Source organism: Amphiura filiformis, chromosome 14 (assembly GCF_039555335.1).
Source record: "Amphiura filiformis chromosome 14, Afil_fr2py, whole genome shotgun sequence".
NCBI lineage: Eukaryota > Metazoa > Echinodermata > Ophiuroidea > Amphilepidida > Amphiuridae > Amphiura > Amphiura filiformis.
In genome coordinates, this window is record NC_092641.1 from 56,492,456 (window position 1) to 56,518,664 (window position 26,209).

The window sequence follows — 26,209 nt, forward strand, 5'->3', positions numbered from 1 at the left end:
ATTCAAAATGCCTGACACTGCCAGTCCTAGCGACAGTGCCAGTAGCAGTAACATCAACAAGTTGAAGTTATCAAGACGGAACACAAAGGGTCAGCTCACAAGAACACTAGGTACCTTAGCAAGCTTAATGAAAGGAGATGACGCTGAAACTGTTAAGGAATACATGAGACGAGCTGAACACCAGTTTATGAAGGTTGAAGAAAAACATGGAGAATTAATGGAGGTTGTAGAAGATCAGCATGAGTTTGAAGAGGAGGAGAGTTGGATGTCCGATTGCGAAATGGAATACGTTCAAGCGATGTTACATGCAAAAAAATATGTCGCGCAGACACAGTCACCCGCAATCTTACCAGTGGTCAATCAGCAAGCAGAGTCGCAACCACGCACCGTATCCCCAGCTGATGTAGGCCTACCCGCAACATCTCAATCTACAGCTCCTACACCTCCTGCTTCTTCGTCATCAACTCCAAGAATGACCAGAATGCAGTTTCTACCTTCAACGGTGATCTCAACGAATACAGAAGATTTAAAGAAATGTTTACACACTGCACAACAGGTATGTCAGAGTTACATTGCTTCTACCAGCTTAGACAGTCCATGGTCAATACAACTGAGAAAAACAAGATCAAGGGATGCATCAATTTGGAGCGTGCTTGGCAGGTACTTGATGAGTGTTATGGTGACCAAGATAAACTAGTCGACAGCTTATTAACAGAGTTGGAAAATTTGAAGACGTATGAGAGAAGAGGCAAAGCTGACCTTCCTGCAATGAGTCAATTTGTCCAGACACTTCAAAACTTTGAGACACATGCAGAGGCGATTGGATTGAGTGGAGAATTAAACAGTAAAATAATGTTGAGTCAAATAAAACACAAGCTGCCGGAAGACCACCGAATAGCATATTACAAGAGCATTAGAGACTCAGGTGACTTGAAGGTTAAAGAAGTGGAGCCTAAGAATGATGTCCCAACTAAACGCAGTATCACAAACAGCTTCGTACTTTGATGTTTTCGGCATACTGTCTGGAGTTCTCATCCGACCAAAGATCCTACTTCAGAAACTTTGGCAACTCAACATGGACTGGGATACCCCTCTCAATCCAAAGGGTGAACTCTATCCCATCTTAAATGACATTAACCGAGATTTGGAGGAGATAGCCACCATAGAGATCCCAAGATGCCTGATTCCAGAGCGGTACAGAGGACAGCGACCCCTGCCAGAAGTCTCACTTCATGGTCTTAGTGATGCTTCCGAAGATGCCATGGGCATGGGAGTATGGTTGAGATGGTCCGATTCCGAGAACAGTGAAGCTGATCTTTCCTTCGTATGCGCACGTGCTAGACTCACCCCTCTGAAGCAGTCCAGTATGCCCAGGAAGGAACTACAGGCGATCCTTCTACTGTCCCGCTTGATGATCACAGTAAAGAATGCCCTGCGGTTCAATATCTCGTACTCAAAGATATGGACTGACAGTATGACTGCCATCAGTTGGCTGAGAGGTCAATCCAAGTCTTTCCGCTCATATGTTGCCTATCGCGTAGGTGAAATCACATCAGAGTTCGACCCAGTCACCGATGTAGCTTATGTTCCGACTGATCAGAATGCGATTGACCTAGTCTCCAGAGGAGGAACAGCGACTGCTATGAAACAAGTAGTGGAAGGACCTGAATACTTGAAACAACCGCCTGCATCTTGGCCAAAGACACCTACAAATATCCCTGTTCAACCAGAAGATGAAGAACAGAAGAAGTTCCATGTGCGGAATGCCAAGACCTTGGCTGTCAAAGTTAACAAAGTATCAGAGTCATCACCAATATTGGATGCTACAAAGTTCTCCAGTTGGACTAAGTTGAAGATGGTGACGGCTAGAGTGTTATCGTTGAAGAAACTACCCAAGCATAAGTGGCTAAAGGAACTCACGTCCCAGATATCACAGTGGCCTTCCACTCAGCTAGTCAAGGAAGCAGAGTTGTATTGGATCCGGCAAGCACAAAGAGAATTGAATTTCCAAGATCCTAACATAATGAAGCTTGATCCTTTCTTCGATGAAGAGGAACTAGTGTACCGCGTAGGCGGACGAGTTGGTCGCGCATCAATATCTCAAGACAAGTTGTGCACGATTGCATCACATGCAGGAAACACAGAGGCACCCCAACCAAACAGAGGATGGCAGATTTACCAGAGTTTCGTGTAGTGCCATGTACTCCACCTTTTAAGACAACGCTGGTGGATTATCTTGGACCTATAACCGTGAAACTCAACAGAAATACGACTACCAAAGGCTACTGTGCTGTTTTCACCTGTGCAGTAACTAGGGCAGTTCACTTAACATGTGTCCAAGATTTGTCTACACAAGCATTTCTTCAGGCGTTGGAACGATTTGTTAGCATCAGAGGAGCTCCCTCCTTGATAGTTAGTGACAATGGAACCTGCTTCAGAGGAGCTAACAACACTATCAATGAGTTGAACTTAAGACTTGACCATAATGAACTAAGATCTCACTGCCAACGCTACAACCTAGAGTGGAAGTTCGGGCCTCCTGGTGGACCTCATTTTCAGGGTGCTGTGGAAAGGATGGTGCAGGAAGTCAAGAAGGGAATGAGACATCTAGTAAAGTCTGATAGACTAACGTTCGTCGAGTGGGAGACTGTGTTCTGTCAGATATCTGGACTCATTAACACACGGCCTTTGACTGCCAAGTCGTCGTCACCTCTAGATCATCCGCCGTTGACGGCAAATCATTTCTTGATCGGAAGAGGCGATTTACCATGCCCCGCTATTCCATGTGAAGAGTACAACGGAGATCTACGAAAGCGCAGACAGATTTGCAACGCCATGGTGGATGGTTTTTGAAAGCGTTGGATGGAGTGTATCCACAAGCTGTCACCGCGTCAGAAGTGGCAACGAACAAGCGAAAACCTATGTGAGAGAGACATTGTACTTGTGGTTGGTGAAGACACAAAGCGCGGTTCCTGGAAGATGGCCGAAATTGTCGAAGTCTACCCAGGGGAAGATAACCTCGTGAGAATCGTCGGAATCAAGTACGCTGATGGATCAAAGGTTAAGCGGCCTGTGACAAAGCTCATTCTTCTCATGAAGAATTCAGAAAGGTCAGACCTTGAATCTCCACGAAGTACTAAACATAATCTGAACTTGGATGTATGCTTGTACGCTGTCCAAAAAGTTTGTTTATAATTTGGATGTATGCTTGTACGCTGTCCAAGAAGTTTATGTTTAAAATATTGGATGTACGCCATGCGCTGTCCAAGAAGTTGGTGTTAAAGCCATTGATTTGATTCATCTGATTCTGACCATTATTTATGTTGAATAACTTGATGATTTAAGATCTAACTTGGATGTATGCTTGTGCGCTATCCAAAAAAGTTTGTTTCTGTATTTGGATGTATGCTTGTACGCTGTCCAAGAAGTTTGAGTCTAAAATTGGATGTACGCCATGCGCTGTCCAAGAAACTATTGTAAATCCATTGATTTCATTCATTGTAATTTGCTATCCTAATTATTTATGTTGAAAAACAAAACAAGCAAAAAAAATTGTTTATCATAAAGTAAATAACGATTTGGTCTATTAATCGTAGTTTTAAGACAGTGTTAGCTAAGACAATCCTTTTTCTAATTCATTTCTTGATGATTAATTATTTGTGACATTCCGTCACGTTTAAGGGGCTGGGATGTCATGTAATCTCGCATTTTTGTTGCGCAAATTTTCGCGTTTTAAATTGTATCGCGCGTTTTTAAATTTAGTGACGCGCCGCGCGCCGTATTTTTTATTTGGAACAGTAGATCAAAAGATTTTAGCGTTTTAGCGGTAGGCCTTTTCCAATATGCAGTTCCTTTTTTACATATTTTCCCTAGAAACAAGGTATGTTGAAACTTATATTTAATGATTACATATTTATATAGACTTTGTAGATTCTTTTCCTAATTGTGTACTATAGTTAAAATCATTGAAATCCGTATTTTTAGATCATCTCCTGACGTGACTCGTATTTTATATTTAGCATGTTTAGCATTGGTCTTGCATTGCAAGCTTAAATTCATTATAGCAATACCAATTTCACTTTTAGTCAATTTATAGTTATTTTATGAATATCTTAGGAAGATGTAAATTATTATTTCATTCAGTTCGTGCAAGAAATTGAAAACATTGTATATATTAAGTCATTCTCTTGTGCATAATTTAAATGAAGGTTTCTTTTTATATTATTGTTTCAGAACTAAATCACAGTTGTTTTAATAAATCAAACAAGGAAGTATAAACACACATGCTTCGAAGTTAAATTAATCAACGTGAAACAGTTAATCAAGTTTGCCACCGCTATCATCTCATGACAATTGCTTTTACTATTTGATTGATTATTATTGATATTTATATAATTTTTTATTATTATTATTGATATGTGTAATATTTTAGATTACTATTGAGTGGATGATCAGAACGTTGTGAAGAGTGGGAACGCCAAAGGGGACTATACGACCCGCACACGCACAGGCTTTGATGTCGGCTGCTGAGTCACGTCATCATCACCGCAATCCACCGTCAGCTGCCGTTCCTTGCCGCAAGCAAATCCGCTGCCAGCCGTCTGACCTCGTTGCTTGTTGTCGGGCTCCGTCGAGACTTCGTCACTCATCGCCCAGACAACGTCCGGATTTGGTCGCTAGTCTCCGTTTCCTGCCGCAGTCTTTCGTCCCTTGCCGTCGTGTTGTCGCTAAAGGTCGTTCCCACTCGTCACCGAATCTTGTTTTTCCTCTTTTTGTCGTCGCTTTGCCGTCAACATTTTGTGATTTTCACGTTCGTCACCTTTCGTCATAGTGTGACCGGGCCTTAAAACTACGTTACCACCTTAACAGGTCCCTTGATCTCATATATTAGCCGCTGCTAGAGCAACATTTGTCCTGGTCTTTTCTTAGATATTAAAACAACGATTTACATGAACAGGTCCTTTGATCTCAAGTCTTAGCCGCTGCCAGAATAACATTTGTCCTGGTCTTTCCTTAGATATTAAAACAACGATTTACATGAACAGGTCCTTTGATCTCATGTCTTAGCCGCTGCTAGAACAACATTTGTCCTGGTCTTTTCTTTGATATTAAAACAACGATTTACATGAACAGGTCCCTTGATCTCATGTCTTAGCCGCTGCCAGAACAACATTTGTCCTGGTCTTTTCTTAGATATTAAAACAACGATTTACATGAACAGGTCCCTTGATCTCATGTCTTAGCCGCTGCCAGAACAACATTTTTCCTGGTCTTTTCTTAGATATTAAAACAACGATTTACATGAACAGGTCCCTTGATCTCATATATTAGCCGCTGCTAGAGCAACCTTTGTCCTGGTCTTTTCTTAGATATTAATACAACAACTTACATTACATAAACAGGTCCTTTGATCTCATGTCTTTGCCGCTGCCAGAACAACCTTTGTCCTGGTCCGTCTTGTGGCCATTTGAAGTAGTCTTTCCTACAAAGAAGTTGCCTAAGTCCCATTGTCAACATGACCTCTGGGATATCAATTGCAACATCACTAGAACCAAGACGTTAAGTTGATCATCAAGTAGCCTCATCTGAGCCATCTGCATATCAAGATGGTTTTACGACTAAGCTGTATGCTATTGCTGATGTTGTCAATAATCGAATGCCCTGGCATAAAATCTCTGCTCGTGATACACAACTTTATTGGATCAGGACCTTGTTCCAAATTTGGTTGCAGGTCGTTCATTACCCAACCTTCATCAGCAGCAGATTCTTCATTGTAATCAACATAAGTGTGATAGTCTAACTGAAGCATTTTATCTTCATCTCTGTTCACAAACGCTTTGTGTACAAATCACTATAGGGCATGCAATGTGGCATACTGCAACTTTTCAATTTGCATCTTCCTTGGGTTTTTGGATCGCCGTGTCTTTATTTTCTTGAACAATGTCAACGAATGAGGTCGTAAATTCGAGCTAAAAGATGCATCTATTGGCTGTTGATTCCAATTTTGACATATCTGCCTTTGTTTACGATATGCACCTTAATTATCTGGCTTAGGCCTACTGTATATAATATCGTATATATTAAAGGACCGACCCTGATTTCTAGATATATAGATGCTTGAAAAATCTTTCCAAACATTTGTTGAGGAGTTTAGTTATTGCTGGATCGCGTTTTCTCTTTCAGGAAAGTAATGGATGAAGTTTACCGACTGGTATGTCGGAGCAATATCATGCACTGAGCTTTGAACACTACAGTGTAGCAGCAGCATTTTGTAGGCCACCCTTTCAGTGACGGTCTCTAAGCAAAGGCGCAGGCGGTTCCAGTCTGCAGGGTACATCAAAATATAGTTTGAAAAATGCCACTTGATTAAAAAGTACGAGGTATTTGGTAAAAATGCTCTAGTAGATAGCTGAATCAACATCTTGTCCTTCCACAACTGTAACATCACTGGCGAGTAACCATTAATAAGGATTCAATAGCTTTCCTTGTGAGGCAGGTAAAAATGCAGTCAATTAAAATCAAGGCAACACAAAAATCACATATTTGACCACTTTCTTTATACTGTAGGAACATTCTCCAATAACGTGTTCAAGTTTGGTCTCAGGAATGACAAAATGCCAACCACGAAGAATTCATGAAATTCATTCAGAATCGTAAACTTTAATAGTTTCAGAACACAAAACAATGCATGGGTGATTTTTCAACAATACTTTGAGCAATATATTACTTGTACGTATTGGGGGTATCGTATCTGTGATAACGTATCTGTGAAGCCCTTTACCACCTCTGTCTTAATTGTGCAAGTGTAAAAACTTACCGACTTAATACCCATACTTGATTAGTTATCACCCAATGTACTAAAGTCTGGTATGGTGTTTCATTTATCACAGCGGGTTTTTTTTCGAGGGGAGTATAATTTAGGTAACGTATCTGTGACGACATGAACGTAACGTCAGGACTTTTTGCCAGTAATAGGCCTGATTTGTTTTTACTTTGAAACCATTGTATTATGTACCACACATTATAATATAAGTATGGAGCCTGTTTGATCCATCACATGAGAATAACATCTAACCAATTATTTTCACAGATTGTTATCCATCAGAATCGTTGGTAACGTATCTGTGAACAATATTGGCGACATAGTCTCAAAGACCTGTTGAAAATAACCTGTACTGTGATGCTTTATACTTTATAATTTAGGGTATGATACCAGCTAATGAAAAGTACCTACAATCCATTATATGCGCGCATGTTTAGCGAGCAGGGTCGCATTATAGCCTACGGAACGAACCTTGGCTGGCGACATGGAGTGAAAACAATGGATATGCATAATCAGCTTCATTGTTTTATACTTTCTAGGCATGTTACAATCTCTAGCCCCACACATTTTAAAAAGCAACTCCTAAGTATAAGTTATATTAATAAAAGTAATTTCTTTCTGACGAAACAAATCTGAATACGACTTGAAACTATGGGCGACACAGATTTGGCATTTTGAACACTTTATCGGAGAATGTGACAGTAATTGACAGTCTTAGTCTTCCACATGACCACTCGTGGTCATATATGTCTGTATGCCGGGCTGTGTGCAGATTTCAGCACTCCTCAACATGGCATTCACACCACGTCGTTTGGAGATGTCAATTTGTACAATTATGTGTCTCAGAGCTGGAGTTCATCAAAGCCTGCAGGAGGACTTGTGAAACCTGTGATTTCACAAAGCCCCAAAAGAAGAAATTCAAAGGTGTAAGATCAGGAGATCTTGGGGGCCATTCCAATTGGAGCTTCAAAGCAATCACACGACTGCCAAGCAATTCGGCAAAGCGGTCAATAAATTACTGTAGAAAGTGGTGAAACATGTGATTTTCATGTGATTTTAATTGACTTTGTGCAACTGCATTTCTAGTCGGCTCACAAAAATAGCTACTGAGTCATCTTATTTTCAAAAAATAATATTTTTACTGGGGATATGTGTTCTCTGGTTATTTTTTTAACCCTTTACTATCGAATTCAACGGCAAGATAGTAAATTCTATTGGCGCGATTTCCTACTCTCTTCTCATTGTCATATGTGGGTTGACTGGTTTGGAGGTGATGTTAACAAGGAAAGGAAAGCATCTATGATAAGAAAACTCTAGACATAAAAAAATTAGACTTAAAATCACATGTAAGTTTGAAAATATTTTTTCTTGAGACTATCTCTCTCTCTCTCTCTCTCTCTCTCTCTCTCTCTCTCTCTCTCTCTCTCTCTCTCTCTCTAACTCTGCCTGCCTTTCTATCTCTCCCCTCTCATCCTCCCTTCCTCTCTTCTCTATCCATCTCTCTCCCTGTCCTCCCCTCGCACTCTCTCCCTTTCTCTCCCTAACTATTTATTTCGCTTTCAAAAGTTAATCTATTGTATCATTATTTATTAACCATTTTTTAAAGAACGATAAATACCACCAGGAGGAATGATTTCAATTAGGCCCTATCAATGTTATGTTTTGTTCAAAATCGCATGCAGTAAAATCATTGCATAACATAATTATTCATGTTTCTTTTTTTAAAGGCTTAAACTTCCCCTATAAATAATCCTCCAGTGAGTTAAAACGGTTGGATAAAATAAACTTAACACTACCCAATCCATGAACGCAATTTTTGAAACGAGTTGTAATTTCTAACAATAATAACAAAACTCCACATGAAATTTCAATCAATCAATCAATCAATCAATCATATTTCGATCTTGTTTTTCGGCAAAAATATTTTCGAAGGGTATCACCCTGTTTCATTCGGAACACCTCAACGTGCCAAGTATAAACAAAGCTCTCTCCCGCTTCTCCAGTATCTCCTGAATGGATTTTGGTAACAGGTAGTTTGGATTTGTCATACAGAACGCCCTCATCGGATCTCCACACCTTATCATTGGTAATACAATTGCAAATACCTCCAGTTTCACAGCCTGGTAAATATATGAAAATGAAAAATGGATTAGGGAAGCGTTAAAGTGTCACCCAATATGGGCAAATGTGATAATCTGACACCAATTATAATTGAAGACCTAATTAAAAAAGACTAGTTTGCGTCTGACGTCAGGGCAAAGGCGCGACGTGATTGGTTCTTGACCTGCGCAGTAGTACAGCATTTTTGGCGTGGTTGACAGGACGTCATATGCAAACTAGTCTTTTTAATTCGATTTTCAATTATACGTCGAAACTGATGGAAGGTAAAACCTCATTCTAAAGGTCAAATGCCAAACCTCATAATTTAAAAAGGGTACCCCAGCTTAAGAGCAATACACAGTATTTTTATGAGAGCACATCAGACACCAAATTGCATTCTGAATACGAAGAATGAGCTTCTGATATCAAATATTTCTGATTTTTGAAATTCGCGATACAATACAAATTTTATGGCAAATTATTAAAAAATTGACATTTTTGACATTTAACAGGGCCCTAACACGATAAAATGATCTAACTCTATTAATAGAGTCCTCGAAATAAACTCTAATGATATTTACTTAAAGTGTATGTAGTTGGGACCCGTTGGGATGAAAAGCCTACAATCATGTGAACATTAACCTTTCGTATTAGATATACATGAAGTTGTCCAAAAGACATAAAATATTTAGGTCTTTTATCCATTTAGGAAAGGCGTATCAACCGTCAACATAAACGGGTTGATTAATCTTAACACCAATTATATTTGTGAATATTCTCAGTCATCCATGTAGATAAACATAATAAAATGAATATTAAATCTGTTCATCTGGACTTCCTATTTTAAGCTGATTTTTCGGGAAAGACAACGTCCCCGTTTCTTTGAAAGCAGGAAAGATTCTGACTGTGAATATATAGGGGAGACGAAACAACCTATGCACACGCGTATCTACTAGCACCCTAGGCCCAGCTCATCCGGGTTAAAGCCATAATGTATTCATGGTTTCCGTCATTTTTTGTTCTTGTTCTTTATAAGGGATTCTGTCCATTTTAAAGCGAAATAACAAGGTATAGTGGAAGAAACCCTACTGGGTAGTTGGGCCATTTAACATGGGTGTTCTATAGTTGATTTAAATTCATAATGAGTTAATGTCAAAATTGCTCTGTTGACCTACAAACACAACAAATTTGGCTGAAGGTGTAAGTTGGGACATGTGTAAACTTTACAAATATGCCAAAAAAATCAGGTTCAAAAAACTTACCAATTTCATATGATAAGATCGTACATGATGGCTTTAAGTTTCTCTGAAACACCTGCGAGAAACGTGGATGGCAATGTTAATTGGACGTGTGCTCCTTTCTCAAATGTCCAGTTCTGGTAGCGACAGGTACCTAGCGCAAATTTAAGATGGTTACGTTCTTCCAACTTGGCCGTCTTCGGTGGATGGAATTTCCTCCGCACTATGAAACAGGGTTTTAATGACCACTACTTTGTGAATGAGCGTGTGGTGCGAATCACACAGCAAATATTGGTCCGTATGCTTGGATTTACTGTAAACCGTGGTACTTAGAAAGAGCCATTAGTTTCAATTGTGACCAGACAGGCCATGAATGGAAGTTGATTGTCCTGTACACCTTCCTACGTAATACTGATATTATTTCCTACAGCTTTGATCTGTTCAAAGAAGAGGAATTGTTCGCTTTGCTTATCATCCACATAACGAAACCAATGCGTTGGTGGTGTACTGTTAATACGATTGGAAGGCTAGTCGCTCAAAACGCGCGCTCCACACATAAACTCGTGACGATCAGGGAAACTTCACGATAGTTAGTAAGTGCTCAATAAAGAATATAAATGGTTTGAAGGAGAGGTCAAGGAGCCCTAACATATCCAGCGGGAGGAACCTTCGCTCAACCGAGGAGAGGGACTTCGTGACAAAGGACCTACGACGCAGCGTTTAGAAAGATACCTCGACGACTCTCCTGTGGCGTCACCACAGCCGTGTCATAGGTCAATAGTTCAGTCAGTGCCTGATCAGTCAGCCTTGTGATGCTTAATTTTAAGATCACCTAGTATTTGGGTATATTTGTTCACAGTAGAAACATGGATCTGCTTATATCATTCTGGGGTTACAAGCAAAAGTTTTGAAATTGGCGTCATGGTCCGAGTAGCCGATTTAACGCCAATAATTATTCCAAGCACCTAACTCATGCCAACCAGTTTCAGCTTATCTCTGTAAAAGCAGTATCGTACATCCCACCGATAAATACCGGGTTAAAATTATGCAACCGGGGAATGGTTTTTATTTGCCCCACGCCCCCTCACCGACCAAGAAAGCTCGCTACAGTATTATATGCCCCTGGTGAAATACATATCTATGATATCTTTATAGACTCAAGTATTTGTTTCGGTTTAAGTGACTAAATTCACTAATTTAATTAACATTAATGCTGAACGTGACGCAAACTCATTATGTAAGTCAGGGGCGTAGCGAGCGGGGAAGGCTGTTGTCGTGGATAAAATGCATATGGGGACGGAGTGAGGTGTCCTTAAAATGACTAAAGATGGGACAAACAGATGACAAATTGGGACGAAAATTTGGCTTTGCCCCCTCATACTAAATTCCTAGCTACCATAGCTACGCTGTAAGTTATATAAGTTACCTTCAGATTCAAGACTGCATGTACAGGCTGCTGTTCCTGTTGGCACACTTCCCCAGTTATACATAGGGTCACCATCTCTGGACACCCACCACACAAACCAGGTCCCTGTTACAAAGATTAAACACATTATAATATACAATTAGGTCAGGGCCGTCGCTAGACCTTTTTCTCAGGGGTGTGGAGAAAAAAAATTCTGGTATCAGGACTGGATTTACCTTTTGCTAGCTCCTGGATGGCATCAGGATTGGCACCCATGGCTCTTCAGATCGGAGTGTTACACCCTCCTCCACAACTGTTACCGAAGTGTTTTTTTCCAGGCCGACCCGGGTACCCCTTAACTTTTGTTGGTCATTGGGGGGATTCGGGGAAAAAACGTTAAAAACGTCAAAATATGCTCCTAATCAGACTCCATTCGGGGGAACTGAACAACCTGCCCCCCTCCACTTTCAATGTGCTGCCCAAACGTCCATACCACATCCCTTAAACTGTGTGAATCAGAGGCCTAGCTCCGTTACCATGGCAACCAGAGTATAACAACACATTTTTTTTTCAAAACTAGGATCATGGTTTACATGGTATACAGGACTGCTCAAAATGACCCTAGACATACCCAATCCCCTCCTTACAAACATAAATTATATATCTGCTAGTGGCATCACGGTGCTATATTTGGAAATAATGAGAAATATTAATTACCGTGTCAACAGCCTGTCACAAGTGGTTAATTCTCTCATTTAAAACAATGTGACAGGTGTTTGACACGTTAATTGTTATTTCTCATTCATTTGAATGAGAATTTTTAAATTCTCATACTTTTGTCCAATTCTCATCGTTTTGAAAGAATTCTCATTGCAAATTTTCCACTAGTGCCGGCGAAAAGATATAGGAAAGCATGTTTCAACTTTGGCGCCCCTTTTACGTTTTGAAACGTTTTTTGGTAAACATATTTTAATATTTAAAACACTTTTAAACACTTTTAAACATTTGTTTTTCTTTTCTATTGGACCCGTTTTTCGTGGAATAGCCCATCTGTGCGTATCATTCTGGAGTTACAAGCAAAAGTTCTGAAAAATTGGCGCCATGGTCCGAGTACACGAAAACGCCAATAATTCCAAGAACCCAACTCAACCAACCAGTTTGAGCTGTATGTTTCAGTTTAAGTGACTAATTTCACTAATTAATTAACATTATTGCTAAAACCGACGCAATTGACCTTTTGGGTAAATCCCATAAGCCTTTGCGAGTACACCGGAGAACTCGTCATTTTACGTCACGCCGATCTGCAAATCGTTTTATCGAACATTGCAAGTCGGCGTGACGTAAAATGACGAGTTCTCAGGTGTACTCGCAAAGGCTTATGGGATTTACCGAAAAGTCCAATCTCATTATGCAAGTCAGTGGCATAGCCAGGGGGAACCGGGGGCGAACTGACCCCACGGAAAAATTTGTAGGGATAAAATGTAGACGGCAAGGAGTAAAGTGTCCTTAAAATGACTAAACACGGGGCAAAAAGTTTATAATTGGGGACAAAAATATACTTTAACTTTTAAAAAAAAGTGTTTCCATAACGTGTTGGGATATGTAGTATGTGTGGGGTTGTTTTTGGCGTGTGTTTTTGTTTATTTGTGTCTTTTATTGCATCGGAGTATGGTGTGGGTGACGGGCTGTGTGTAGTGGGTTGTGCAATCATTATGGAGACTATGGGGCAAGCGCAACCTCAGAGCGGGCAGTCATTTTCATGTTTTTTGGCAGGCGAAAGGGGAGGGCAAGCGATTTTGGCAAAGAATTTATGGCACCTTTTCGAAAAAAGACCTAGAAACACAGTAAGAAAAGAATTACAAAATATTATTGCGCAACATCTAACGCATATTAGGCCTACTTGCTGAAGATTGTTTTGGGACTTCTCCAGTAGCGTAGCCAGCGGGGGGGCAGGTGGGGCAGAGTGCCCCCCCTGACAAAAAATGAAAGAAAAAGTGCCCCTCTGACAAAAAATGAAAGAGAAAATCAGGAGGGCAAAGGAAAAGAAAAAGGGCAAGAACCCCTTTTCTAGCAAAATTCAGGGCCAAAATAGTGTTAAATACAAAAAATTTCCGCGCTACGCGCGCAAATTGTAACAATAAAGCCCTTTTTTAGCCCGATAATGGGCGAAAATAGTGTAAAATACCATTTTTTTCGCGCTACGCGCGCACATCATCCCAATAAGGCCCTTTTCGGGAAGCTCGAAGACATACAGTCTCTATGTATTGTATGATGCAACTGCAATTTTTTCGTCTGTGCCCCAAAAATTTTATTTTGCCCCCCCTGACCAAGAAAGCTGGCTACGCCCCTGGACTTCTCACCTTTGCTCAAAACCACGGTGGCATAACATTTGTACTTAATGTATTGCTCACAGTGCGTAGATACGTCAGTAAGAGCAGCAATCTGTGGAATACTAGCTTGGTAAACAATCTCCTTAACATGAGAACCAGGGGACTCAAAACCACGTGGAGTTTCAAAGTCGGCTTCGTCGTTATGACCGATTATAGTTGTACCTTAAAATACAAAGATATAAAAATAATATAAAAATAAAATGTACTTCAAAACAGACTTCGTTATGGATTAAATCAAAAGTCGACCGCCGGCGGTCAAGTTTTGATTTGATCCTTTTCAAGTTTTGATGGCCCCAATCTATAGGACAACATCCAAACAATGAGCCATAATATACGACCATAAAATATAAATTGACTTTTGCTATATTTGTACGGTTTACACATATCTCAACTTACACCTAAAATTATTACAGGCAAATTCGTTGTCTTTACGTCAACAGAGCAATTTCGACTTAAAAACATGTTACGACATTAATCCCCATCTCCACGTTATGCGGCCAAAACAGCCAGAGAGGTCCCATTTACTAAACATCGAAATTTCGGTTTCAAAAGCACAGAAATCCTTCCTGACATTTATAGCTAATATTATTTCAGCATTTTGGTTAAATAATAAAAAACGATGACGGAAATCTACACCTACACCATGCCCATATTTGATGAAAATGTTTTGTAAAGAATGGGACCTATTGAGTAGATTTCCATTGACTCGAAGAAAATGTAGTGTGAGGGTTCGTTCAGGAAAAAAAACCAGACAATTATATTATTTTCTATTTTTATCTGTATATACTTTATTATGTAAACCATGTTTACCTGTCTCCATATCACACTGTACAGTAAATGGTTCGACGCCATTATTTGGTCCATCCGGATCAATCTCATACGTGCCACTACCACCAGAATAACAAGCGTGTTTAATGGCGGCACATGATGGCAATGCTGTTTTAACAAATAAGAAATAAAAAACAAACAAGCAAATAAAAAACACGATTCCTTTATCACTATCACTATTGATATTATCACTAACATATAATTCTTATCTTTAAGCTTAGGTCTCGTGTTCGAATTCCAGCTCGGCATAATAGCTCATAATGTTGACCAAACAATCATCTAGTCCATAACTTGGTTAAGCGATAACACAAATTGCAAATCCAAATTATTGGTATCTACATGTGACCAAAAAAGTAAATTAATCCCCCTGCATGGTTAATGAAAACAATTGAGCCTTCAATCTCTGTTAAGAACCTGGGTGTAACTTTTGATGGTTCAATGAACATGTCCATCCATATTAGTACCCTGTGTAAAACTATCAATTTCCACATTCGCAATCTGTGGCGCATGTACGCCGTTTTATTTCTCAGGAAGCCTGCCATCATGCCGTTAGAGCACTTGTCCTGTCCCGCATAGACTTTTTGCTAATTCTCTTTTGTTTGGTGCTCGTGAAGCCGACCTCAAACGGCTACAACGTGTCCAGAATATGACGGCCAGGCTAGTTTTTGCTTGTGGACGGGACAGGTGCTCTGCGGATCTCCTGAACTCCTTGCATTGGCTTCAAGTGAAGGACAGAATACAGTTTAAAATATTGTTGTATGTCTATAAGTGTTTGATGAATGTCGCTCCACCATATTTATGTGACCTGCTTACCTTGCTAAGCGACACGGTAACGCATGAAAATAGGCCCAGACTCCGCTCCTCTTCAGATACAACAAGGCTCTTGGTTCCACGTTCAAATAAGAGAGCCGGTGATCATTCGTTTGCTGTTGCCTCTCCACGGCTCTGGAATGAGTTGCCTATCCAGTTGAGGGAGGCGGTGTCTGTGCCTGCTTTCAAGCGTTTGCTTAACACATTTGTATTAATGTTGGTTGTATTTGTTTCTTGCTTCATTTTTGCCTGTATATTTTGTAAGGCGCTGTGCTCATTGTTTAGAGCGCCATATAAGTGTTGATTAATAATCGCCAGTTGTCTCTTTGATAATAGATGTCTTAATAGTTAGGGCCATGCATTGAAAGAAAAAACACCTTGCTCGTGATTGTAATCATCGTACATGTTACCTGTGTGCGTTTGACATTCATCAACGTATGCAAGAAGTTCACAAATATGCAGCGCTTTAGGTGCTGTATCCGGTATATGAACGCTCAAATATCGGCCACAGATATCACACGGCATCTCTATTATAGGACTTGAGTTGATTTGTATCATAGTCACACCAGACCCACATTCTGGATTGGCTCGATTTGAATCCATGCCAACACGAATTACGGAACCATAAAGCTTCTCCTCTGAAAGAGAATGATAAATTGACGTGGTTGCGTCCAAGGAGGTTATAATAGATATTAAGAGATATTAAGAGAAAATAGATTATGCCTTTGGGGGCGCTTAATGGACAGTATTCCTAACAGCTCCACATTTCACCCCTAGGTGAAGAGAGACAAGTGAGGTAAAACGCCTTGCCCAAGTGCACAACACGATGACACCGCAGCGGCTCGAGCTAGCAACCTTCAGATTGCGAGGTAGAGCCCGTACCACTGCGCCACCGTTACCCACCGTGTTAGGTTTCAGTCCTGCTAGACAGGGGCTATTGACATGTTCGGATGAGTGAACGCAGAAACTAATTATGCGTCTGGACTTTATTCAACAAACAAAAACGTATTATAATCAAAGACAGAATTAAAAAGACTAGTTCGCGTCTGACGTCATCTGTCAATCAAAGTCGGGCACGAGTAATGATTTAGTTTCTGAACACGGCGGTAAAACAGCGTGCCTTATTGTTACTTGTGTACCTTCAAATAATACAATCCGTCTCAAGAGTTAGGTCTTAGTAATACAAACTTTCTTTCCTGAAAGCACCATGTCAACAACGCATAGAAAGGCAAGCCTCCTTTTGCCTTAGAAAAGTACCATAATATTTGTTATTTTATGCGGTTCCTTTTTCTTATATCTGCACCAGATGAAAAAAAACACTTCCTTTTAGAGCTCTTATTGACAGCGACGTCGGACGCAAAGTAGTCTTTTTATAAATATCTCAGATTATGAAGGGTTATCTCCACCAAAGAATGTTAATGTGCACACTAGGACTAGTCAACCAAACATGAGAAGTAACAATAGGAGATCGGGAAACTGAAGAAATAAATTTAGAAAAATGCCCGAGTGATAGAGAGTTCAGGTGTGCGTATTCGTTGAAAACACCTTCAACGTAGAATAAATCTCAATGTAAAATCAACTAAGCGGCACAATTCATCTCACATTGAAAAGTGTCTTCCCACAATTCGCACTCCACTAACTAGGGCTCGTGTATTGTACATCGCATTAACAACGCAATTACGCAATTGAGTTGATCGCAGTCCACGTGTGAGTTTTCTCCGGTTTATCCTAGACCTAAAACTGGGCTTTCATCCTTGAATATAATAGATGTACATTGTCTCCCGTATCGAATATAATATAAGAAAAAGTATTTGGAAAATTGCGCAAATTGTCTATATAAGTAATAGATTAGCGCTCAAATTCAATCACCCCACCCGCCCAATGGCCGACTCCCTGCTGGATTCGTCTTTACTTACTACAACAGACGTCACTCCTATTATAAATGATGACCTTTCGAATACAGTACGTTCTCTTCATATCAACCATCCACCATCCACCGTAGGTATTTAGCACTAATTAGTGAGAACAAGCGTGAAATGACACGAGGATTACTGTTGTTATATCATGATATTGGTATGCTACAAATATAAATATAATAATATTATTACAAATATAATATACTTGCTTAAGGTTAGCAACAACTTTAAACTGTTGCGATTTGGTAGTTTACAGCATCTTGCGAATGGTAGTGAGCTTTGGCAAAAATTGCATTGCTCAATTCATAGCGAGCTTGTAGAAGATTCTAAATATCATATATAGATACTTTTGTAGGTCCTGTGGTTCTTGAGTTATGTTGTAAAAAGGGCTGAAACAACAACACTTTTGTAAAACGTAGATAACTCATTAGCAGCAATAAATAAGTTTTCAAAGTATATGATTTGTAGAATAAACTTTTGCAAAAGATCAAAGTGTTATTTTTCAATAATATATTGATTTCGATAATGAAAATCGATTTTTCGGTTGCTTCGACCAACAGAACCTCGTCTCCCCTTAATTGCATAGATTCTTTCAAAATGAAATTTAGGAGGGGAATTTAATAACTTTAACAAATCATCACATCACATTCATGGAAGAGGACTATTATTCGCCCTCAAAGTGTAATATGTTGATGACAAATGTAAAATAAGGAATTTGGAAAACAAATTGTTCGAACTCCCTTGAGATCATTGCTTCAAAATCAGTTTTAGATCGTTGAAACCTGGCTATTAAAAAGACAAACCTCCTAACTAATTCAAACTAAGTGAACACAATTAATAATGAATGATGACACGTGAATGCGTCGGTCTTTTACTGCTTCAATTACAGTTATAAATTATTAGCTTTCTGTCATCTCGGTTCCATTTACAACTGGTTTTCTGAAAAGATCACTATGATGGGCTGATTAATGTTAAAACATTAATAATCGGATTTCAATTCAAAGGCATTTGTCATATACAATGCGAGCGATTATTTCTAACACTTATCGGGGTCTTTTTGTTTTCAAAAATTATACAGAAAGGGTCTGTGTATTTTGTGAGATCTCAAAAGCATGAACAATAGCTTACAATCCCTTAAAACGATAATAATTGCTTCACTATGTTATGATTCGAAAAAAAAATTGTCTTGAGACTAAATAAAAATTCCTTTAAAAAAGAATGGGGCGCCCAATGGGAGCTTTGATATGATGTGCTATAACCGTTTGGTTAAAATTTTCTTCTTTAAAACAATCGTAACATTAGCATAGATAGCACAGAAAGATTAGAAAATGTAAACCATTATGTTGCAGTGGGAGAGGTGCTAGAAGTGGGTAAGTGCAATAGCTACCATTTGTAGCTGCCATGTACTAGGTGAGTACGATACACTTTGTGTAAATTTCCAAATGTTTACAGGGCAGCAATTACACTTACCCACTTCTGCTACTGAGCAGTCGCAAAGCACCCTTAGTGAGGAATTGGTTTCACTGTCGCGTGTTTTCCGATTTTCTAACAAACTAAAAGTTGCATTATTGCATTCAATGTAATAGTTTGTATTGATAGATAGCCCACCGCTGATAAGGTTATTGGGGAAAAAATAAAATTCTTGGTCCTAGTGCTAATCGTGTATTATGAAAAAGGATTGTCCGTATAGGTTAATAGCTGCGCATCAGTTATTTGGAGGGTATTTTGAAAAAATCTAAAAATTTTGAAACATCTGAACAGCCCCGAGACACACCAACATCGCCTGGTAAATAATTACATTGTACAGCAGAGAAACTAAAGTCAATACCCGGGATCGATACACGTGTATGTGCTATACACAATTTGATATTCAGACGATAAATCTTTGAAAACCGGGGTAGAAAATGATGAATATCTTCCGTAATTTTTTGATTCTAAAGAAGCCAATTTCAGAGTTGTTTTGGGCGATGTGCCTAACGCTTAATTAAATCACGCCACAACATTAAAAAGCATCTTCAACAAACGAAATTGTAATAAAATAATTACATAACGTACATGTATGTGAGCAGGTGTGACTAAGCCAACGTGTTTGCTTGTTCCCATCAATAGCTCGAGGAGAATAGTCGTATCCGGCATAGTTGGTAGATTGCAACGTAGGCAGTCCTTGTAAACTAAGCTCTTTATTTGAATATAAGAAATAAATTAAACATAAGAAATATTTAAATAAATAAAGAAAAGCCAAGAGTAACAACATTATGCCTTATATGTTAGAAAAATAATTATCAAGCACGAATCACGTGGTTTTATTTAAAACAAACTCATAGTGACCATAAAAACGAATAAAAACATCCGTCTCCCAACACTTGATATTTATATAATATTGAATGGCTTTGAGTGTGATACAGGAATATATTGAACGAGATAGAAAAATATCGCACGAGTCGAAGACGAGTGCAAAAATTTTCTATCGAGTGCAATATATTCTTGTATCACACGAAAATAAGCCATTCAATATTATTATTATTATTTATATCCGGCATTCTCTCTGCGGTAAAAATGAAAATGTAAGCTTACCTAGCCACCGGGCCTAACCAATGCGTATTGACCTTCTTGTTTCAAAAAGTGCGCTTTCCTTCCCCAAAGACCAATTCGGTAAATATACAAGTTTATTTGTAAAGGTTATTCATCATCCAGAATTGCCGCAAATTAAGTTTGTGGTTTTACTTGTTTATAAAATCTCCTGTGAGCCGGTACGGCGCGGTGGCCGTGTTGTTGTATTGTGATGCCGTGACCATGGTGACTCGCGATGGCGTACGCGATACGCGTACAATATTAAAAACAATATTGTATTGCATCCGGGTATTTTGCAAAAACTATACAATATCTAGTTTTGTTGTATCACTCAAAATCCTGATATAAATAATAATCAAAATTCCCGGGCGCCGAAATTGTCGAATGCAATGACGTCCCAGTAATACAATGAAGGCTGACGACAATTGAGCACAAATAACCATTACGTCATTGCAGTTAGACAATTTCGGTGCGGGGAATTTGAATATCGCGTGTTGAGAGCCGACTGGTTTTATTCGTTTTGATGATCAATTTATGAGAACCATGTGATTCATGCTTGATAATTTTTCGTACACGTACATAAAAGGCATAATGTTGGAGACTCCTTTTAATAGTTAGAGCGATGCATTGAAAGAAAAAAAACCTTGCTCGTGATTGTAATTATCTTATATATATATATTACCTGTGTGCGTTTGACATTCATCAACGTATGCAAGCCAAGAGTAAGAACATAGCAACTACACAAGAAATCAAAGTATACAAACCTGATGAAGGTGTATATTTTTTATGAAGTGACAGTTACGACTTTTTGGCATATTTAAAGAGCATAATACCCGTATTATGATTTTCAAACGTTGTGATACTTTTTTGAGTGCAATCAGGTTATAATTCTGAAGACCTTAAAGTTTCAGAAAAAATGCCCAAGCCTTCAGTAACTAAATAATTGATGGAGTTTAAAATTCAACCGGCTATCACATACTCTTTGAATTGTTATAATTGACCGCTACGTTCTTGAAATATTCATTTTCGATTTGAGTCAAATATCAATCAATGACAGTAGACGACCCGTGTGCAGTGATTGGCACTCTTAATACAGATCGATTGTTATTCGAATCCGTGGAAATGTTTGAAAATGAAATTCTTATATTTCAAGAACAGTGTGGTCAATTGTCAAAATTTTAAAAGTATTGTGTATAAGTACCGAGTGCCTACTTCTGATATTAGAATGACGTCATAATCTGCACGAACCATCATAGCTTATTGTCCATTATGTACAGTGAAAACAAGCAAATAATATGAGTGTACTCGTAATGTTATTAGAGCTCTTTGTAAAAATATGTGGGTGGTAACCACCCTATTATCCTTCGACTTTAATAGCATAACCTACCCACAAGTAAGGTAGATTTGTAAATTTTCTATCGTTAACATGAGCACCAAGGATGGTCCTACAATAAGCCAAATCGGCATTGGAAGTTTGCAATGCGTTGTTGGAAAGTTTTTGCAGTTTTGGGACACTTTCAATTGTCCTTTGACCTATTTGGAAAATTCAGAAATATTGGGTTTTTGTACGTAGAAAAAATAATCTAAAATGTCTTACAATGATTAAAACAAATATAAAATATATTATTATTTTATAAATTAATTATTTAAGTATTTTTAATGATAACATTATGACAATAATAAGTAAATTAATAATAATAATAATTACCTCAATTTTCCTGATATGTCAGAGGTCAAAGTGTCCCAAAACTGCTCTCAAAAACCGCAAGTTAGAATGGCGATTGGGCTTATTACAACGTTTGGAGACTCTCTTTATTGTAAGGCAACCAAAGGAGAAACACTAGGAAGGACAAAGGTTAACGCTGAAAAACCTCATGTGCATTTAAACTATTACTTATTTGTCAGGTAAAAGTTCAGCTATTTGCAGAGAGACCTCAAAAGTTTGGTAAAATATAAAACACATCGGGTTTTTTTTTATCAGTGAAGAAGAGTAAAATTAACCGTCAAATTCGACATCTTGTTACAATTCCGTATTTGCCAAATAGTAACCATGGACACAGTCACAAAAAGGCCAGGCAATTTTTGTCTGTGAACAAATTGGATGTCTATGTCAAACGACCGAATATACAAAAAAAAAAAGCTTAGCGGATGAGGTTGCGGATCTTTTGAGTAAAGACAACGTGAGATATTATTTAGATATTATTTAGATATGTCATTATTTGTTTAAAACTGGACCGTAAAAGATTGCCACAAACAAAAAAAATTATTTAATTTAAAACAAGTGAATTGTTTAGATTATTATTGCAAATTCATACGAAGTGGTAATAAAATTTAGACTGTTAACACGTATTGAAGTCTAATTTTAAATTACTCTCTGGTTATTGTTCTCTTGAATATACAGACTTGACATTTAATATGGAATATTTTTCGCAAATTTCCAAGACTGGTCTACGTCTGGACGGAGTTTGCATAGGCCGTTCGGAGTAAATATTAATTGGGGTGTGTCGGGAGATGGTGTAAAAGAATTGTTTGATAGAAAATGTGCTTTCCATATGTTTACATTATGGTTCTCATAATGTAGCGAATTTGCCTAAAATGGCGGATTTAGGGAAGCTGAATTTGAGCTTTGTGGGGGACACAATTTCGGAGTTTATGCAACATGGTTCTGTTATTATCAAATTTATAGGGGTTTAAGGTGATATTTCTTAAACTTCGTCAGCCACTGGCATTCATCACAGCTGAAATACACTTACCATGTACCACGTTTTTGAACAGGGGAGGAGCTTAAAAATAGAGCTCTTAAAAGCTGTACGTACTCAGAGAGTTTGAATGGCCCCCTGGGGTCAAATGTTATAAACTTACGGTACAAAAACAACTGCGCGGATTCCTGGTTGTCCAATGAACTCACACTGTTTCTTTACGTTCAGTAAGTTTATAACATTTGGCCCCAGGGACCATTCAAATTTTCTGAGTGCGTACCACTTTTAAGAGCCATATTTTTTAAAGCTCCTCCCACTTTCAAAACTGGTAGATCACAGGTGCATTTCAGTTCTGACGAGCACTTATTGGTATTTGGGTTCGGTAAAATCGCATCAAACCTCAATAAATTTGATATCATCAGAACAATGTTGCTCAAATTCAAAAATTTTACCCCCACAAAAATCAAATTTAGTCTCTTTAAATCCGCCATTTTAGGCTAATCTACTACATTATGAGCGCCACAATTTAAACTAATGGAAAGCACATTTTCTGTCAAAGAATTATTTTACACCATCTCCCGACACACCGCAATTAATATTTAGCCCGTGCCGTTTATTCAGACCTCTACCAGACCAGTCTTAGAATTTTGCGAAAAAGTATTCCATATTAAATGTCAAGTCTGTAATATAAACATACAAACAAATTTCAGTTCGACAAACATGGAGTGATGAAGGAAGAAGCACTAAAGCCTAATCTATACAAAGAAAGCCAACAACATTTTTCGAGAATCCAATTTATTGGCGTAAACTAACAAAAACATTGCTCCAAAACAATCGATATCCACTGAATAGGGAAACAAAATCCGCGCCCGATTTTGAATGTTTCGGAATAAAATTGCCAAATGCTGAAAGCTTTATAATCTACTCCTCACGCTAATCTGAGCTGTGACTGTCGTCAGGTTAAAAAAAACACCAGATTTTTCATATAGAATTGAAAACGCACATGTGAGGTTTTGTCTGCCCCACGACAATACTTTATTAAAAGAAGAACTTATAAAGCCGAAAAGTATAAATAAGTTACCTGATCGGGTGCAAGGCTGATCATGATGTTGATAATACACCTCATCCGAGGCTGGTAAGTGAAAATCCCCTGTACTACAATCTGGCAGAGAATCTTTGATATCACATTGATGGTTGTTTGCTGAGAAACTGAAACCTCGACATTGGGTGTAACTCTCACACTGACGAGCACAGGATACCACGGAGTCAACATCATGAAGTGTCTTGAGACTATTATTAGCCAGAAGGCCTACGTACTCTTGATGCTGGTGGAACATTTGCGATAACCGACCCGATAATTTAGAGCAATCCACTTCACCTGCATGAATACAGCAGAAGAAATACTTTGAATAAAACTTTCAAATCCGACGAAAATGTTCTTTTTTCGACCGACAAAATTATTGAATATAAATTGTCTATTATTTCCATGGAGATAGCAAAAAAACCACATTGAGCCATCCTCGAATTGCTATTCTTGAACCCGGAAACTGATTTCTATATAGATTCTAGACCAGGGCTTTTAGCCACTTATCCATAAAGGCCTTTAAAAAATTAATATCATAGATTCTATCAAGTTTAATGTTTCCCTGCTTTTGACCAATACACGATTTATATATATTGCACCTTTTCAGCAGCACTGTCTTAGAGGGCTTGAATATGTAATAATGTGAGATGTATTCAACATACGGTACTCCTTGAACGTAGATTGTTCGATAAGTGGTGCATTCATGACATTCATTCCGTAAAGTTGCCGGAGCATATCATGTTGAATTAATCTTAATATCGCTATAAAACTTACCTTCGTTTTGAACCAACTCTCCATAGAATGAAGTTTTGTTGCCACCTGTCAAATGTGGAGATTGACAGCTTGTCGGAATTACTTTTAACTCGCAATTACCGGTATGTTTATTGTAATTGAAAGATCGACATCCCATATTATTCTCGCCGTGGCATGCCAAACTACAATGAGTTATACTTGAAACATTCAATGTCTTGAGATCATATCCCTTTAGAAGGTAACCAGAGTTAACGGTGTAGCGGGTTAGCCGACGCGGACTATATTCATCATTGCATTTGGACGCTTCGTTTTTGTTGAAAATAACGAATAACATACACAAGCAGAAGTATATCCTTTTGTCAGGCATAACTATGTGTGGTGGTTGGAAATAAAAGAAACCTCAAAATCAAATAGTGGAATAAAGTTATATGCTCACTCGGACACTGTGGTAAAGAAATAATATTTCGCGTCCATTTACTACCTAGACATGCGCGTATATGATCGATCATACACGAGTCAATTGTCGATCAAGGCCATGTTGCGTGCATTATTAATTGTTTTCCCCCATTTTATAGGCTACATTAGAATTTTACAAAAACATCTTAAACATAACTAAAAGTACAGTTAATGTCAAAATACAGTGAGGTTTTTTTTCTGTTTCCTATCGTAAAACCAATGACTCGCGACAATTAATTTATTTATCGCATTTTATGTATATTGTACTTTATTTGAATTAAGCAGTGCATCTGCCACAACAATATGTGTGTTAATGGGACAAAATTAATTCAACAACTCTTCCTATACCTTTGTACAAGAGCCAACCGTTAATCGGTGATGGATCCACATTTTTCCAGGTGCGTATACGCGAATCAAAATTAACGGAAGCGTGTATACGCGTTAGGCGTGAGCGCGTAAAATTCGTCATGCCTGGAACGAATAATGTAGAATTTATTATCTTATGGATGGCCGATAACATCAAAAGACAACTAAGATTATACGCCTAACCTTGGACGCCTAACTTTGAACGGCCAAGATGCACATAGGTACATAGGTACTGCAAGTACCGGTTTCCTCTCTTCATAGGTAAAAAAATGCATAGGTACTGCAAATAAGTTGATGTTAACCAGTGAGCAAGATGATCAGCTTTGTAATTTTGACATTAACTCTCTACTTTTATTCATGTTTGGATGTTTTTGTTTGTTGTTTATTTATTTTTTGATTGTTAAATTATATTATGGGGAAAATAATAAATAATGCACACAACCTGGCCCTGATCGACGAATGACGACCAAGATGCAATTTGCGCCGGCCGATGAAATCTTGGACGTCCACGAATTTTCTTAGATTTCTAAGATTTTCTTAGACGTCCACGATTTACCAAATACCATGATTTTGTGGTGGACGGTATCTCAAATTAGAAAGCTCGCAAAAAGACAATGACGACTGTTGCAGTTGATAGGGTCTGTAATGTGATCGATCGAAACCTTTCTGGTTTTTGTTACTATCATTTCTTCAGGTTATATATTCAGATTCAGATTCAGATTCAGATTAAATTTATTTCAAATTCGTGGCCCGTAGGCCAAATTACATGA

The 26,209-nt window shown here is 38.4% G+C and overlaps 2 protein-coding genes across 2 annotated transcripts; one reads left to right on the forward strand and one right to left on the reverse strand.

Moving 5' to 3' along the window:
• The first annotated feature begins 961 nt into the window (after positions 1–961).
• Positions 962–2,853, forward strand: LOC140169517 (uncharacterized). The gene is made up of 2 exons (XM_072192778.1): positions 962–2,061; positions 2,136–2,853. Exons 1-2 carry the CDS (start codon positions 962–964, stop codon positions 2,851–2,853), a joined length of 1,818 nt encoding a protein of 605 aa, XP_072048879.1.
• Positions 2,854–8,706: 5,853 nt separating this feature from the next.
• LOC140169087 (uncharacterized) lies at positions 8,707–24,152 on the reverse strand. The gene is made up of 8 exons (XM_072192362.1): positions 23,862–24,152; positions 19,566–19,688; positions 17,511–17,606; positions 16,005–16,232; positions 14,767–14,892; positions 13,927–14,118; positions 11,588–11,692; positions 8,707–8,943 (listed from the first exon to the last, which is right to left on the reverse strand). Exons 1-8 carry the CDS (start codon positions 24,115–24,117, stop codon positions 8,711–8,713), a joined length of 1,359 nt encoding a protein of 452 aa, XP_072048463.1. The 5' UTR covers positions 24,118–24,152; the 3' UTR covers positions 8,707–8,710.
• Positions 24,153–26,209: the final 2,057 nt, after the last annotated feature.

Excerpts from the sequence above, each read along its gene's own strand:
- LOC140169517 (XM_072192778.1), top strand. The coding sequence starts at position 962 with ATGTCCCAACTAAACGCAGTATCACAAACAGCTTCGTACTTTGATGTT. Across the intron at positions 2,062-2,135 it reads TTCGATGAAGAGGAACTAGT|GAAACACAGAGGCACCCCAA; the intron begins GTACCGCGTAGG and ends CATCACATGCAG.
- LOC140169087 (XM_072192362.1), bottom strand. The coding sequence starts at position 24,117 with ATGTTCCACCAGCATCAAGAGTACGTAGGCCTTCTGGCTAATAATAGT. Across the intron at positions 14,893-16,004 it reads TGAATGTCAAACGCACACAG|CATTGCCATCATGTGCCGCC; the intron begins GTAACATGTACG and ends TTGTTAAAACAG. Across the intron at positions 11,693-13,926 it reads CACCGTGGTTTTGAGCAAAG|GGACCTGGTTTGTGTGGTGG; the intron begins GTGAGAAGTCCA and ends TCTTTGTAACAG.